The sequence below is a fragment of the Astyanax mexicanus genome, chromosome 13 (assembly GCF_023375975.1).
Source record: "Astyanax mexicanus isolate ESR-SI-001 chromosome 13, AstMex3_surface, whole genome shotgun sequence".
Classification (NCBI taxonomy): Eukaryota; Metazoa; Chordata; class Actinopteri; order Characiformes; family Acestrorhamphidae; genus Astyanax; species Astyanax mexicanus.
In genome coordinates, this window is record NC_064420.1 from 16937470 (window position 1) to 16952480 (window position 15011).

At 38.0% G+C, this 15011-nt stretch overlaps 1 protein-coding gene across 2 annotated transcripts in view; it reads left to right on the plus strand.

Annotated features, from left to right (window-relative positions):
* Positions 1-15011, plus strand: part of LOC103038476 (uncharacterized) — a 107892-nt gene that overhangs the window by 85909 nt on the left and 6972 nt on the right. For both annotated transcript variants that reach the window (XM_007228972.4, XM_022663511.2), the window contains 3 exons: positions 702-789; positions 4497-5044; positions 9679-9798. In XM_007228972.4, the coding sequence (XP_007229034.3) occupies positions 702-789; positions 4497-5044; positions 9679-9798 (756 nt within the window). The remainder of the gene's footprint in view (positions 1-701; positions 790-4496; positions 5045-9678; positions 9799-15011) is intronic.

Consider the following 15011-nt stretch of genomic DNA (forward strand, 5'->3'; position numbering starts at 1 on the left):
ACCAGCAGTAGATGTATTGATATACATATCTGAAATACGTACCTTGAAAACCTGTAACTAAAAGCTGTAACTAAGGAAACAAAACTGTAATTCTTAAAAGAAAATCGCTTTCTTTTGACGTCAAACGAGCGCTGCATGTTAATCTACACAGATTTCTCTCCTGAAAACTGTTTATTTGGGTTAGTAAAGCTCTTAGATTTCCAAAGTTCTCCAGCGCTAAGGCTTGGAGTATTAGCATTAGCTGCTAGTGCTCGCGTTTAGAACTCTTAAAACTTTATAAATATGAACTTGTTTTCTTTGCATTATTTAAGGTTTGAAAGTTCTGCCTCTTTTTTGTTATTTCAGCCATTTCACGTTTTGTGCAAATCAATGCTCTAAATGACACCATTTTTATTTTGAATTTTATTTGTTGTTTATAGAATAAAGTGTTAATTTTAGTCAAACATATACCTATAAATAGCAATTACATTTAAATATACACAATTAAATACTTAGTATTAAGAAAAAGAAAATGATGTGCATTTAATTACAATTAAGCACAGACTTCTGTTTTTTTGTTATTAATTGACATCACTAATTATTACATAGTGTACACCGTATATAGTCTATAGTATTTGTGTGTAGAGTGAAACTGGGACACAGTGTGAAACTTATGTTTATGTATGTAACACACATATAAAAATGCATGTTGTGTATTTCAGGGTGTTTTACGTCAGTCAAAGCTGAACTCCATGAGCAAGTCTGACACCCGCTTGCACGAGATGCACCGACTTCCCTGCAATGCCAACGGTGAGTATAGAATATTGTATAGTGAAAAATTAGTCATTTATTAGTGTCGTGTTTCCTCTTTTTTTAGGCTTTTTTTTAAGCTTACTTTCCATTCTGAATGTTCTTTTCAACGGTAAAACCTACCTATCTAACTTAATGTTTGCTAGTCCTGTGCAGAGTTTTGTAATTGAGATTGTATGCTGTTTCATAATTTTTTTAAACGGTTCCGTCAATAATTGTATGTAGTGTATGTTTTGGAAACTCTGTGTGCCCTATTTAGCGATCTATAGGCACACCACAAACCACGCACTGTGCAGCTTTATTTAGGGCATGTCTGCGTGTGTGCGTTTGGTATCTTGACTACGCGAATAATAAGCCTTGCGCAACTCGAAACATGCAAAAGGAATATACTAATTCTCTTAATTAATTATGTGTGTGTTCCATTTGCCCTCACATTCCCTTCAAGAGGCAGGTGCGCTCTGGCTTTGGCGGATTGCTATTTTAATGGTGCAGCACTTCTGCACGTCTCAGCAGAGGAAACTGACCTCTGACCTCATTTACAGTAGCTTTTCTCAACTGGTGGGTTGGGACCCAAAAAGTGGGTCGCAGACACCTTTTGTGTGGGTCGTGGGCAGCTTGTAAAAATAAATACATTTAGAAAATGCTCATCTGATTTTGGAAATTTTATATTGGGAAAAAAAACAGGGAGAGTTTCTTATTAATGTACTCTGATTGCAGAGAAAGGCAGAGAAGTGAAATATCTAATTTTGTGACCATATTTATTTTGTACAGTTTTGTTATTTAATTATATTGCTGTAAAATACATGATTATAAATGTAGTTGTTATGTTCATCCTCAGTTTCTTGAAAAAATTGCTCTTAAATTCACTTTGCATGCATATGTATGTCATATAAATGGGTATTTAAAGGCTATTTTTCAAAAATACAATTGTTTGGTTTGTATTGTATAAAAGTCGCTACTTAATAACCATGAGAAAATGTAGGTGTCTGGCTGAGACCAGTTGAGAACCGCTGCTTTACAGAAAAAGCAATTTTATTTTATTTTATTCTGTACGAGATGGGGTTTACACACGTTAAGCATACGTGGGGCACCTGTAGATAGGTGACTGTTGTCAGGGTTTAAATCAGTCAGTGGCACACCTGTGTTTTGCACCAGCAAGATAGCAATATGCCTGAAATTTACCTGAACACACCTCACTTCCAGATCACCACACCCGTCAGTGTATCAGATGCTATTTAAACAATGCAGGCACAAGCTGTCGAAATGTACTGTTTTCAGGGTGTATTCAAATACAGATAAGAACAAACTTTATTAAAGTTTGAGGCAAACAAAGGGTCAATAGGAGCAAGCATCAGTAACAAATGCTAACATAGCAGGGTGGACAAACAGTCCACAAGGCAGGCAACATAAAAGGGCAAGCAGAAATCACGGTTGGTTACAAAAACAAGGTCTTAACGGAAAAAAAAAACAGGAAATAAAGAAAATGGGTTTTACGAGGAAAAAACGTCAGTACTCAGCGATGTGAAACAAGCACTGACACCTTTATATAGGCCTAGAAACAGGTGTTTGGTATTCAGGTGATCGGTTTCCTGGTTGAGGCACGTTAAGTTTTATGTTATCCAGAACCAGTGTAGTGTCTGTGAACAGTGCATTCTGGGAATTGCAGTCTGGTGACTGGGGAGCATAGGTAGAAGTGCGTTTTCAGTGCCAGGTGTGACATATACAACTAAAACAACCTGAAACAAGTGACAATGTAATATATTATACATTTATAAAATGTTCAGTATTCAGTTCCTGCCAAAAAGGTTGATTTCGGTGCATCCCTAATGCAAAAATATGTGCACACACATATTTGATGAAAAACACACATTCATACTCACTCCTGCTTTCCTGCGTGTGTTAAGGCGGGGGTCTCCAGTGGGCTGTCAGTACAGGGAGGTTTCTGGTTCAGTGCTCAGCTGCTTCTGGTCTGTGGTTGATCGGGCTCAAAGCTAGCTAAAACACACACACACACAAACACACACACACACACACACACACACCCTGAATACTGCAGAAAAAATCTAGTGAGACAAAGCCTTGTTCATCCACATTTACTGGTTGATCCAGTAAGCAGACAGTATTTTGACTCTCACTGGGAGCAGATATAATATTCATATGCGCTGATCATCAGAGTACAGCCCCGTAACGTCAGGTTTAGTGTCTCCAGATCAGATTAGAGTTTAGATTATGTGCAGATTATGGAGTATGGGGGGGAAAAAGTGCATTATATGATGAAACTGGATGACATACTGTAGCTCAGCTCTGCCCCCTTGTGTTTGCCCTGAAAAGCTGCACAGAATAGGATGTGTGTGTGTGTGTGCAGGTGCAGTGACCCTCCCGCAATCCTCTATTCTGATTCAGACTGACAGTCTGACGTTGTGTGTTATCAGATTCTCTAATAGGCTTTATGAAGGTGTCTCGGTTTCCTGGCTCTGTTATTGATCTTGTTTAATCTAAATATATATCTCTGCGCTTACTTTATTAAAAACTCAGCGCTCGCTTGGTAGAGGTACAGGTAGAAACTGTAGCTCAGGTTTTCCATGCACAGTCTGATTATCCTTTATCAATAAACATATAATTTATGTTTCATTTTTGATCAAAAGCAGTCTGCAACTGACTGCCTCTATGGGGAAGCTACAACCCAATCCAACATTTGCTTTGACGTATATTTGATTGCAGACAATCCCCAATATACCCAATATATTTCATGTTTTACATCTTTTTATATCTATTCCTGCAGGCCTGTAACATATTCCTAAAAAAAAAAAACAAAAAAAAAAAACAACTAAATAATGATGTGATTAAAAACAGGTAATGTCAGCAGGTGGTTGTAATCATGATTTGGTACAAGAGCAGCATCCATAAAAGTCTAAGGGCCCTATCTAACAACCCTACGCAATTTATGTTGCATTGCTCATTGCTAGTTTATACCCCGCGAACAGTCTATTTTCATGCCTTGCGTCTGTGCCTGTAAAATAGCAACTATGCTTGTGATATACCTACACCAATAAGTGTGGGTGGTGGTCTGAAAGTGAGGTGTGTTCAGGTAAATTTCTGGTGTATTGTTACCTTGGCAACGGAAAACACAGGTGCACCACTGACTGATTTAAACCGCACATGCTCAGCGCACATACATCCCCGCCCCTTACACACACGCACACAAGGACACATTGCAGTACACAAACCTAACTTTTCATGAAGTCAACAATAAACAGAATACTAAATAAAAAAACATTACTGTACCCATAAACGACCTGCTCGCACACCTTCACAGCGTGAAAAAGCAGGTCAGTTTACACTGCAGAGAAGCGCAAAAGTGCTGCACTGTTAAAATACCAATCCGCCAAAAGCCAGAACACACCTGACTCTTAAAGGGACTGGCAGGTGACATGTTGATTGGGTTATTTCACGTTACGCCAAAAACATCACAAAGATTTTGTTCCCAGAAATTTTATTGCATTTCTATTGGTCATTCCTTATGAAATTCTGATACAATATTGTGACACATGGCCAATTAGAGTTTGTTATGACAAAGATGGTATACTCATGATATTTCTAATCAGATTAGTCTGCAGTAATGAAAACCAGGTGTCTGCTTCTGTTAAAGTCCCATGTGGCATAAAAAAGGAATTATCAGTTTATATTATTATTATTTTTTTTCTCAGGTGCCCCAAAGAATCGTCCCGCCAGTATGGACCTGCTGCTCCTGCACAGCCGCCGCTCGACCTCTGACCTCCGCTCTCAGGGTACCAGCCGGCAGCTTCCCCACATCCCCACCAGCCCCGAGGGGGAGGAGCGAGACCATACCTACTCGGAGGTGGGCCGGCGCTCCTCTCCGACGCCCCGCTGCCTGGACGATGGCCTGTACGAGAGCGTGGGAGTTAAAGGACCGCCTCCAGAACCATCTGCTCCGCCCACAACTTCAGCTAACACTCAGCTAGCACAGTGCCGAACCCAGAGCCCGTCCACCAATGGTAACGAGCGAGGAGGAGGAGGAGGAGGAGCAGGTGGAGAAGGGAGGGGCGGAGTTAACGACGCGGTGCAGGACGCAGTGATCGCTGAGTACGCCACCATCAGGAAGGTGAGGAAGTTGGACCGGGGCAGGAAGAAAAACGGGTCGGAGGAGGGGGAGAGCGTGTCCAGTACAGAGTCGTCCTCTGGAACCCTGCACCGAAAAAACGTGGAACCGTTCCACCTGCCCAACTTTCCAAAGGTACCCCCATCAGCTGTGTTCAACCCCAAGCCTTATTCACTGTTTTGAATAGATACAGATACAGTACCAGTAAAAAGTTTGGACACACCTTCTCTCATTTTTTATGATTTTTTACATTGTAAATTTAATACTGAAGGATATCAAAGCTATATAGGAACACAAGCAGAATTAGTGTAAAAAAAAAACAGAATATGTTTTATACTTTAGATTCTTCTAAGTAGCACATTTATCTTTAAGGACAGATCTGCACACTCTTAGTGTCTTTATGAGGGAGAGTCACCTGGAATAGTTTTTTGAAGGAGTTCCTGGAGGTGCTGAACAATATACTGCTTTTCCTTCACGCTGTGAAGCTCCAGCTCATCACAAATATCCTTTGTGTCACAAGTGTCCCTTAATTGATCTTGAGTCTTTAATAATAATCTACAATTTAGAAAATAAATTAAACAAAGAAATAAGGAAAAACATTGAAAAAGAAGGTGTGTCCAAACTTTTGACTGGTTGTGTATGTAGATCATGTATTGTAAAATATGCACAGTTAGAATCCAACAATGCACTGCAGTATGTAGTGCACAAACCTCGCCCACAATGTGTGCTGTATAATACTGTAAAAAAACATAATAGAACTTGTATAATGTTGCATGTGATAGAACGTGTCTAATATTGCAGATTGACACGCAAACACGTCTCAGGTCTAACAAATATACATCGTACCAGGCTTGTTATACATAGTTATAATATTATACTGAATTTTACGTAGTTAATTCATTTTTATATTTTTATCATATTAAACCTCATGGCTTTAAATTGAAGCTGCTGAAGAATTACCACTTTATCATCTCTGTGTTTTGATAGTATAATTATCAGTTATTCCTGTCCTGTTGCCTGTCAGTGTATTTAGCTAATTTGAAGTTAATCTCTCAGACTGACTGAGATTGACTGAGTTTTTACATTGTAAATTAACGCTGAAGTCATCCAGACTACAAAGGAACACATAAGGAATCATGTAGTAAAATTAAAAGTGTTAAACAAACCAAAATACCGTATTTGAGGTGCTGTTAACTTGTGGTTTCTGAGGCTGGTAACTCTAATGAACTTTTATTTTGTGCAACAGAGGAAATCTTCCTTTCCTAGGGTGTTCCTGATGTGAGCCAGTTTCATCAAAACATTTTTAAAGGCCTTTTTTTTTTACTGCACTTGAGGACACTTTAAAAAATACTTGAACTTTTTCGGATTGACTGACCTTCACTTGTTAAAGTATTTTTTTCTTTACTTAGTTGAGCAGTTATTGCCATAATATGGATTATAACATTACTCAAATAGAGCTATTCACTGTATACTCTATTTCTTCACTTATTCTGGTTGTTTAACATTTTCTTGTTTACTTAATAATTCCATATGTTTTTCTTCATAAATTGAATAACTGTAGTATTAATCTTCATTGCAGAAAAAATGTTCACACATTTGACTGGACTGTATTTTATGTTTATAGTCAGACAAAATCTATGACGCTATAGGCACTTAATATTTGGTCTGTTAACACTATGTAACAGTTTGAAGTTTAATTAGTCCATTCTAATTTAATACATCCTTGTAATATAGTCGTATGCTATTCATACAACAGTATCAAGTCTCCAGTAATCCTGTGTTTATGTGACAGAGATACAGTATTTATAGAGGTCATGTTTTAGGTGCAGTTAGATGTTTCCACCACTAGAGTTCAGTATGTTGTATGTAAATGTTATTTTTCACTCTGTTTCAGACGCACCCATGCAGTAGCGCACAGGATATTACAGATATTAGATTACAGACATTAGAGAAATCTCATATGAGCTCAAATTTGTTGTGTGACTGTGGGGCAGAATTTGTTCTGATGGGTTGATGAGACCAGTGTGAGGATTCTGCAGCTTATTTAAAGCTATGTAAATAAAAGGAGGAGAATGAGGAATGTAGAAAAACCTAGTGTTACAGTTATTACATTGTCTTAACATCGAATAATATATATGCCTTTATACTCTATACTCTGATTATCAAATCAATGTTTTATTAACTGGACTTTCTGTATTTATTAAGTTGTTGTGTATTACACTGCCAGGGTTTTTCTCTCTGTGTTGTATTTCACTGATTATCTATAGGCCCTATTTTAGCGATCTATAGGTGAGCCATCAACTGCACTCATCTATAGGATGTGTCAGTTTGTCTTTGCTATCATAATGATGGGAAAATGGTATGTTTTCTGCAGCTCAAAATACATAAAAGGCATGTACTAATTCTCTTAATTTATCATGGGTGTGTTTTGGACGTAATGTAAAATAAACCAATCAGCATGTCACCTGCCAGTCTCTTTAAAAGCCAGGTGTGTTCTGACTTTGGCAGATTGGTATTTCATTGGCGCATCGCTTCTGCGCTTCTCAGCAGAGAAAACTTACCTGCTTGTTTGCACTGTAAAGGTGCGTGAGCAATGTTCTTTTCTTTAGTGTTTATTGTTGATGTAAATATTGGGTTTGTGCACTGCACACTAATGAGTTGCGGTGTATGTGCTCTGAGCACATGGCACACCTACATTGCCAAGATAGCAGTGAATGTCTGATGATTGACTGTTGTATGAGTTTAAATAAGTCAGTGGCGCACCTGTGTTTTCTGTTGCCAAGATAGCAAAACACCAGAAATTTACCTGAATACATCTCACTTCCAGAACACCAACACCCAACAGATCTATTCAGAAGGCATAAAAATAGATCTATTGACAAGGCGTGAAAATAGACTGTTAATGTGGTGTTAGATAGCAGTGAGCATCACGACGCGATTTGCACAGGGTGTAAGATAGGGCCTGGAGTCTCATCTTCATGCTGCTCTAAACATGTCAGTATACAATATAATAATAATATTGATAATGAATATGGTGATAATTATTTTAAAAAAAAAACAATTAAGGTTATTGATACAGTAGCATCCCACATACTTTTTAATGAGAGACAGTGTAACGAAATGTACGTTCAGAAAAAGTCGGGCAAATGGTTGCAGGACCTCATTAACGTAACGTAATCATGAAGAACAAACATATTCTGGCATCATCAAAAATTGCACCCCACTCCATGAGAGCAAGGCCTTCTGAAAACACTAATCTTGACTCAGCTATCAAATATACTTTAATGTAATTGAGCTAAACTGCTGATAAGATGCAGTTTAATCTGATATATTAGCCAGATAATATATGGCTATGATCAAATGCTGTCTCTGCTGCTCCTAGTGTTTACACACTGAGCACGGTTTGTGCAGGGTTCACTGCTCACATTTGCGTTGCACGTCCCATTGAAAACACTGTGTTTGAAAATACAGCGGCACATTTTTCAGCATTCTGTGTTAAAGCAGCTTTATTGTTTGTTTATAATTATCTATAATTCTTAAATCAAAGCACATGTAACTGGACAAGGGTGTCTGAAATTTTGCATAAGACTGTGCACTAAGTGGTTTTGCTGAGAGCTGAGCTGGCAGAGCGCGATATACATTTGTATGTTCGCCTGTGTGCATCTGTGTGTGTGTGTGTAGAGGTGTGTGTGTGTGTGTGGCAGCGTTGCTCAGTCAGGGAGGGTGATTATGTAAGAGGGCTTGGCTGGCTGCCAGCTCGGCTGTGTATTGGGAGTTAAGGGTAACGGAGAGGATCCAGTGAGCAGGTAACTCCGGAGCAGTCAGAGCAATAAATAGCCTCCATTCACCCCACAGTACAGACTGACTTACGGACACACACTGAGTGTGTTTACATTCACTTCATAATCCTGTTACTGCAGGAGTTTATTACTGTGGAGTTTATCAGTAATCTGTTCATGTTTACAGATAAAGGGAAAACTTTATATGAGTCTGACAAAAATCTGATTTATGCTTTCAACCAGCCAATAAACTCACAGAATAAGACATGATGTAAACATCACATAAAACCACATTGAGTCGCAATATGATCGTGAATCAGACAGAAGGTAAAGATACTCCAGTTAAGTGTTTACATGCACTGAGAAATCTGATTACTGAGCTAAAATCCCGCTCTCTTTATTCGATATCTTAATCAGATTTTTATACCTTACTCCTAAAAACTGATAAAAAAAATTGGAGTATGATGTTTATATCTCAATCAATAATCAGGTAAATACTGCAGTAATCAGATTATGAATGTGCATGTAAACACAGAGTCAGTGACAGAGAGCCAGAGAGAGAGAGAGAGAGGCTGTAAATCCAATTTCAGGCCAGCATCTGATTTTCATTATGCGCCACATTAGCCGTGTGTGTGTGTGTGTGTGTTTGAGAGAGTGTGTGTGTTATGTGTGTATGTGTGTGTGTGTTGCCACTGTGGGTGGACTCGCAGGAAGTTGGCTGCTTGATCCGCCGGCGTGTTTATAAGGAACACAGGTGTTTCATAAACAGCCTCAATATCCAGAAGGTGACCTGCTGGCCGGAGATCAGAGGCACCGTTCCATATGAGAACGTTACAGAGCAGATACTGCGACTGTAGTGCGACTCTTTATTATACTGATGACACTGATATTAAATTCTATCATTTATTTATTGATTTATTTATTATTGTTGTGTGATAAAGCTGCCAGTGTAAAACTAACCGGGTGTTTTATCCTCTGTCTGGCCACCAGGAGGCAGTATTTATGGGTAATGGAGAGCAGTACATATGGAAACCGCCGGAGGAGACTGACATTGTCGCCCCAGGAGGTCCTTCAGTAGAGAATGGCCCCGGCCACGCGTGCACCGCAGAGGTAAGAGTGCCCAAAGACTGGACCAACCTGACCCCTCTCCATCCCCACCCCCCCCAGCTGGGGTCAGAGATTTACACAAAAAATAAAATCCACAATCAAAATTTTAAGAATCAAAAGGTCAAATTGTATTGCAAATTTAAAAGAGAAAAAATACATAGCAAACATAGATTTTTAAATATACTTGATTACTTGGTTATTGTCCTTTGTAGTTAAATGAAAATAATTTCCGTTTGTCAGTCATTTTCTGTGGATATTTGTGCTTAGAAATATCCACAAATATATTTGTGGGCTTAGAAGAACAACTGTATCTTAGAAGGGGCTTAGAAGAAGGCATTCCCCTTGAATCTCAAACTGGCGAGGGGGGCGTGGTCAGTCTCAGACGAGGGTTCAGGGTACCTGCAGTCAGCCCAGAACCAGCTGACCAATGGAGATTCAAGAGAAACGCCTTCTTCTAAGCCAATGAAATCTGTGCCAAAATTCAGAAGCAAAAAACTGAAGCAGAAGCAAACAAGAGATTCCAGAAGCAAAAGTCTTTAACCGAAAAAAAAAAAAAAAAAAAAGGAAATTCACAAAAACTGTCAGGTATACCCAGGCAGGGTGACGAGGAGGTGGACGCAAGTGCAGGTAAGGGAAAAATAAATAATTTATTAAATAAATAACAAAGAAACAAAGAAACAAGAAAACGCGTAACAAAGATAATAAACCAATAACCAAAATAAACAGTGAAACAAAATAACATAAACCTAAACAAACAAGATATACTAGAAATAAACTAACAGGGCTAGGGAAATATATACAAGGGAATAAACTAATAAACACAAAGCAGGGGTATCTACAAGGAGCCAAGGAAGACGGAAATAAACAAGAAACTAGAAACATGAACAAGTGATAAACATAGAAACTACGACGTGAAGAACAGAGGCTATGAAACACTGAGAAACTATGAAACACAGAGAGAGACAAAACAACAGGGGAAGGTGCAAAGACCGACGGAGGACAAGTGGCACAGGGGACCTATTTAACAAACAGGAAACACGCTAGAATTGGAAACACCTGGGGCAGGGGCGGAGCTACAAATGAGAAACACATGGAAAAGTACTGAGAGGAGACACAGAGGGGCACAGGTCACGTGGGGATAACACACAGAGACATGAGACAAGACCAGGACGTGACAAAAACACAAAAATAATAGCAATGACTGACAAAATCCAAACTGAAATCATTTTCAGATAACTGCAAAGGATAATAAAGTAACCAAGTATATTTAAAATATATATATTTGCTATTATATATCTCTTTTAAATTTGCAACATACAGTTTTCCCTTTTGATTTTTTAAAATTGGCACAAAATTCACTTCATAAAAAGCTTCCACAACTTGACCTTTGACCTCATTGAGCAGCTCCCATTTTTGACTCATAAGTGGTATATGAGCCCGTCATTGGCCTGAACACTCCTGTGTGTGTCTTCCTCAAGCCTTGTGTACACTACAGGACTTTTATTTTGGTATCAGATTAGAATCAGACTGTGTATTAGGGTTGTCCCCATCACATTTTTTTGGCTATGGTCATTTGATTTGGAGTATCTGCTGATACTTAGTCCCGATCTGATACTTTGACGATGCAAAAAAAAGTAACACATCCAGGATGTCCATTAAGGTCTTTTTAAATTCATTTTTATTATTATTGATTATTATTGGTTTTTAATTATTATTATAGTATTAAACATACCATTTTATCACACTTATGTGTTTGTAAAAGTCTTACATTGTACTAGGATGCGCTTCTACATTTACCCACACAGGAAGTGAAGAGAAGAGTGGAATGAAACTGGGGACACTGGCTCACCCCTGCCTTTTTTCCATCACTTTCTCTCTTCCTCCTGGTTTACTGTTTTGCCCTTTCTCTGCCCGCAGTGTCAGGGTGCCAGGGTCTAGTTAACCCTGTGTGAATCAGGTCTGCTGGCTGCTTGGTCTCAGGAATGGGATTAGCTGGGTGGGGGATGGCGTGGCAGGGCAGACTGGGGTCATCTGGGCCTGTTTTGTTCTACTGACCCTGTTTATTTTGCATAATTATCCATCTGTTTAGGTACGAATGATGGTGGGATGCTTCCGCATGAACTTAGCATTTCAGAAGCTCAAAACAATTGGTAGTGAAAAAGCTTTTTTGATGTATGGACAAATAATTTGATTTTGAGGAACTGTCGATACAGAGTCCCGATCCAATACTTTGCCAATGTAGTAAAAAAAAATTAAGACAACAGGAAGAAAAGTTGTCCCTTTAATTATTATTGAAACAAGAATACCAAAACAGATTTTCATTTAAATATGCATATTTTATTAAATAAACAAACTAAACACAACACAATTCTGTGATTAATCATAATTAAAATTATGATTCAGTTTTTAGATGCTGATTTTTTTGTGTCTTTTAAAATAATTTTTATCTGTATCATAATATCATAATCAGTGTAGTTTTGATCTTTTTTAAATGAGAATATTGTAATGTGCTGAGTTACTGAGTTTAACTGAGACTTTTAATGAAGGAAATAAATATTAGTGTAGCTGCGTATGTTCACTCATCTTTTTTTTTTTGTTGCTCAATTCGCGTTGCCGCAGCCACTGTCAGAACAAACAAACTTGGGTGAAATAAGGGATTTCTGGCTGCTAGTGTGAACACAGCAGAGTTTATAGTGAACTCAGTAGTCACAGACAGTTGATATGCCTTACTGAACTACTGCAGGTAGCAGAGACAGATGTAGCCCTCCCACTGCTGGCTCTCTCCCTGCTGGCTCTCTCCCTCACTCCCTGCACTGTATACAGCAGCACTCTGATACGCAGCACCTCCTGAGGAGTGGAAGGAGCAAAAGTGTCAAAAGTATTGACATTAATTACTCGAGTAGAAGTATAGATCCTACGGTTTAAAAATATTTCTGTAGAAGTTGAAGTATCAACTCAAGCGTTTTACTCAAGTAAAAGGGTAGAAGTACTGATTTCAAAACTACTTGAAGTATAAAAGTAAGTAAGAGACAAAAATGCCATTAAGGACAAAAGCTTAGGCTGCACTACAGGAGTCTTTAGTGCATCACCCCCTTCATAAAACATTTTTCTAAAAGCCATAATTACTATAATGTTAATATGGGATGCACTAGGCTCCCTGTTTCAGCTGCATATGTGCTTATTAAAATAATGCATTTATTGCAATGAAAATATAAAAATATATAACTGCAGTTCTCTTAAATCTCTGCACGGATCATCTTCATACTAGGCTGCATACGTCTACTATTTTTTGCTGTGAGGAGTGTGAGGGGTGGCGTGACGTGTGCAGGTGTGATGGATCACATATAAAACAATAGGGTGACGGAATAGTATGTGTTTATACTTCTCTACATCCAATCACAATCAGATTCACTCTGTCTGGTTGGAGAGATTTATCTGGATAGGGTTTTTTTTTTTGAATGATGAGAAGCCGGAATGAAAACAAGCTGAAATGAAATAGGAGTAACGAGGCTATTTTTTTTTTTATGCAAGGAGTAGAAATTTCAGATAATTGTGTAAAAATGTAAGAAGTAGAAGTTAAAAGTTGTCTGAAAAAAAAAATACTAGTACAAAATAATTACTCTAGTAAAGTGTAGATAACTAAAATTTCTACTTAAGTAACGTAATGAAGTATTTATACCTTTTTACCTGACACTGCTGCTTAAAAAATCCTAACATAAAAGGAAACACTGCAGTATGACTTCAGTTTTGTTAGTAAATGTTTCCCTTATTTCTGAATATTTTGGTTGCAAAATATTATATATATCCCTTATATATTTTTCACTTTGCCCACTCTAAACTCTAGTCCTCGATGATTGATGATCCCTTAGATTTCAGGAGCTGGTACAGTGAGTTCACACCCTTTAATACAGCTCTGGAAAAAAAAATAAGAGACCACTTAAAAATAATGAGTTTCTTTGATTTTACCAAATTGAAAACCTCTGGAATATAATCAAGAGGAAGATGGATGATCACAAGCCAGCAAACCAAACTGAACTGCTTGAATTTCTGCACCAGAAGTAAAGGCATAAAGTTATCCAAAAGCAGTGTGTAAGACTGGTGGAGGAGAACATAATGCCAAGATACACAAAAAACTGTGATTAAAAACAGGATTATTCCACCAAATATTGATTTCTGAAATCAACTTGTTTTCTTTGCCTTATTTGAGGTCTGAAAGCACTGTATCTTTTTTATTATTTCAGGAATTTCTCATTTTCTGCAAATAAATGCTCTAAATGACAGTATTTTTATTTGGAATTTGGGATAAATGTTGTCCGTAGTTTATAGAATAAAACAACAATCTTCATTTTCCTCAAACATAAACCTATGAATAGCAAATTCAGATAAACTGATTCAGAAACTGAAGTGTTCTTTGATTTTTTCCAGAGCTGTAGTTAAGGCTGTTTATATATTATGGGTTGTCGGTTTCAGTATTAGTAAGACTGAGACTCAGTTCGGATCCACTGGGTCACAGCTGTACACTGAGTTTTACTGTGGTGAACACTGGAGTAATGTCACTACTGACCTGCATTTATTGCAGCTCCACTTCTTCTGTCTTTACTCTCTCATTACCTTACATCGACACACCCAAATCTGTCTTACCAGGTGTGTGTGAGTGTGTGTGTATTGTGCGCACAAACACACACACACACACACACACACACACACACACACACACACACACACACACACATTCACACCCATACCAGCTTTCATCAGGCCCATAACGAGTGTGCAGGTGTGTTTAAAGCTGCTGACAGATTATTGCATAATAACTCGTAGTCTGTGAGAGTCTGTAGGTAGAAAATGATCCACACCCTGAGGAAATAAACACTTACTGCACAGATAACCCACTGCACAGACAACCCATCTCATTTAATGATCTTTTTTATTTGTATTATTTTCTTCTTAGTAGATTAATTTAAAGATATCAAAACTATGAAGGAACTAGGCCTGTTTTGCTAATTTAATTTTTGTACAATATACAGTACCAGTCAAAAGTTATAGGACACGTCTTCCCATTCAATGTTTTTTTACCATACATTGTAAATGAATACTGAAGTCATGCAGATTATGAAGGAACACATAAGGAATCATGTAGTAACTTGATTGTGTTAAACAAACCAAAAAAACTAGTTACTCTGATGAGCTGTTATTCTGTGTAACAGAGGTAACTG